The sequence below is a fragment of the Pecten maximus genome, unplaced genomic scaffold, assembly GCF_902652985.1.
Source record: "Pecten maximus unplaced genomic scaffold, xPecMax1.1, whole genome shotgun sequence".
NCBI classification, from domain to species: domain Eukaryota; kingdom Metazoa; phylum Mollusca; class Bivalvia; order Pectinida; family Pectinidae; genus Pecten; species Pecten maximus.
The window spans coordinates 3,007-6,085 of NW_022982025.1; the positions used below are offsets into that span (position 1 = coordinate 3,007).

The window sequence follows — 3,079 nt, forward strand, 5'->3', positions numbered from 1 at the left end:
TTAATCAGATTGGTCTGTGACGTTTGTGTGGAAAGATATACTCAGTGGCACACTATCATTCAAATTTGTAAACGGAGCACACAATACAAAAATTCATGTTTGATCAGCAAAATAAAATGTAAAGGGGGAAGAGAAGAGTTATACAAAAAATAATAAATTAACTTTTTTGTGTCAATGACCTTGAAATAACTCAATACCTTTATTTTATTGGTCTTATGTTATAATTTATGTTATAAATAGCTATCAACATTACATGCAGTGATGGAATATCGTTATGAAAATATATCCATAGACTCCGCCTGTCATTTCCACAGTCTATTCACAGGATTACTTCGAAAGACGATGTTACAAAAAATGTAGGATGACCTTTAACCGCGGGTCGATGACTTTGGACATAGATCCATACGATTGATAAAGTTGTAACATAGCTCGTCCAGATCTTCTCCCTCAAAACAACAGGAAGTTGTTCTTTGTACAGGGATGATTACTTACCTCAGCTGTTGATTAGCGCACGATCACTTTTTTTAATATTTTTTTATTCTATTTTTAAAAATCTTTTACAATATTTATTACTGCCAGAACTTGCTATACTTGATCATTGTCTGAATCACATTTATATTTATTAATGATGGCGATATTTCTGTCCTACAACATATATACATATTAAATATTATTTAATGATTTGATTAGTAAATTGCATCCTACACAGACTTTAAATTGTAAGTGATACCTACAATATAACATATGGTTTCGCCAATACAAATACACTGTAAACATTGTGTGAAACGGCATTACGGACAGATAATGTAAACATGCTTACTAGCTCGCCATAAGGATACAAAGGAACCTGGATATTAACTGTGTTACCTGTGACGGGATCATAGCAGATGACATTTCGAGCTCCAAAACAGGCTGCCCAGAGGTGTCCGTCTGGTTATCTCGTCGTTATATTTTATAAGGGAAATTGTAAAAATTAGTGATATCCCGTCTGTTGCCTTCCAGGTAATACTAGGATAACATGTAAAACTTACATAATGGGTAGTTCATGTGGTTACGTGTTCAATCGGCCTCTCGAAAAAAATATTTTGAAAGTGAACTAAGTCCGAGTATGACTTCACGGTTTATCAAAAGTAATTGATAAAACAATCCCAACAAAAACAACCTAAAAGATAATAAAAATTTCCATCCTTGTTCCCTCCTTAGTCCTGACTGTTTTGAACTCCAACTGTTGTCAGCTTGTATTCTGAGTCTCACATATCATAGTGGTAACAAAAACCAACACATAGTGTTAATAGTCAAAATACACAAACTGACATATATTATTTCTCATGTATTTGCAACAGTACATATATGATGATTATGCTTGACATGTGTGATTAATATGATTATCAAAGTAAGTACGCATTCGTATGGTTACATAACGAAGAAGACATCTCCAAGATTACAGTCCACTCGTGGCAATACTCCGGTAAACGTTGGCGGCAGGGTAACCTTTAACCCCAAGTTCCGTGACTTTGAATACTGATCCACATAAGGGATATTTGTTTAATTCGTCTTCTAGAGCTCGCAACGTCGCAGTAGTGACATATAGCTCGTCCATATGTTTTCCTCCAAAACAACAGGACGTTGTTCTTGGTGCAGGGATGTTTACTTCTCTTAGCTTTGTACCTATTAAACAGGAAATTACATTATTTTTTCAAGAAATTACATTTTTTTCAAACAATATTTTACACTTCCAACACTTGATGCAGTTGTTAGGGGATATTCCGTTCGTAGTGTGTACCTCAACTCGTTTCAATAAGTAACCTTCCAAAGTTTAAATATTATTCAAATATCTATCACATAAAAATGTTCTTTTCATGTGATCAAACATGTAGTAAAGGATTCTGTTTAAGGAACTGCAATCTATCAAATTTTAAATCAATATGTAATGATATGACAAAAAAAAAAATGAAAAATAAAAAATACTTTGACACACTGACCAGACTGTATTACAGTGAAGCCTTGTCATTACGATTGGGCACGATGCTACCTGTAACGGGATCATCTGTGTCAATTGTCATCCCATCTGGCCAACCCATTGCATCTTTATCCGGGAAATTGTTGAAATTTACGGCATCCCGTCTATCACCTACTAGGTAAAACTACGACTTTAGATAAGTAAAAATCGGATCGGTAAACACATATGATCAACTGCAGGACTTATCTTACTTGACTTTGTTGATTTGAAAGTGAAAATATGTTTCGTTGAACGTACATTTGTAATTATGTATAATTATGATATTGAAATCAACAAAATTATGTACATTCTTCTGTATTAATGTATGTTGGTAAAATATAATCTAGGTCAGGTGTGCATGTGGACTCGATACATACTAATTTCGCCGGAAGTGACGTCATACGTGAATGCCTCCACCTTCCTGGTACCTGTGTCAGTATAGAACATTATACTGAACATTGATGTCAAGGCTGTAAAGACTACCAACGTTCGGCTCGAAGAGAGGCGTTTCGTCGATCTGGCCACCCATAGTTCCTATAAAAAACGTCGAAAGCAATTCTTTTTCCAAATACTCTTGAATCTCATTTACCCTTCCCACAAGAAATTAATCACACGTAAACCACATTCACAAACGGCTTTAAGCACAAGAAGCATCGGTTTATTTCAAGGTGTTAAATTACACAGACAAATATCAGACTGGTATATAGGTGCTGTACCTCTCTTACATTTTATAAAATGAAACTTTCCGATTGATAACTGGATACTATTGTATTACATTGAAATTGCATTTACTGGCCAAGAATCATCTAATTAGTCACAGAGACTTCCTTCAGGGCCATACCTGTCCAGAACCTCCCAGCAGGGTCGCATTTGCCGTCGTTGAATCGGTCGTTAAAGCCTTTTGGATTAACTTCATGCAGTTTTTTGGCGACTCCAGTCTCCCAATCCAAGTGTGAAATTGTCCGACACAGCCCTACCAGGTAACCTCCATTCAGACATGGTACAGCTGACCCCACAGGCCCATCTTCAGGAAAGAGGTTCTGCGTTAGTTGCACGACGAAAAAGTCTTTCCAAACTTCA

At 35.9% G+C, this 3,079-nt stretch overlaps 1 protein-coding gene across 1 annotated transcript; it reads right to left on the reverse strand.

Moving 5' to 3' along the window:
• Positions 1–1,317: 1,317 nt before the first annotated feature.
• LOC117320336 (regucalcin-like) lies at positions 1,318–3,016 on the reverse strand. The gene is made up of 4 exons (XM_033874942.1): positions 2,841–3,016; positions 2,377–2,533; positions 2,033–2,131; positions 1,318–1,668 (listed from the first exon to the last, which is right to left on the reverse strand). The coding sequence occupies exons 1-4, from the start codon at positions 2,913–2,915 to the stop codon at positions 1,442–1,444; spliced, it is 558 nt and encodes a 185-aa protein (XP_033730833.1). The 5' UTR covers positions 2,916–3,016; the 3' UTR covers positions 1,318–1,441.
• Positions 3,017–3,079: the final 63 nt, after the last annotated feature.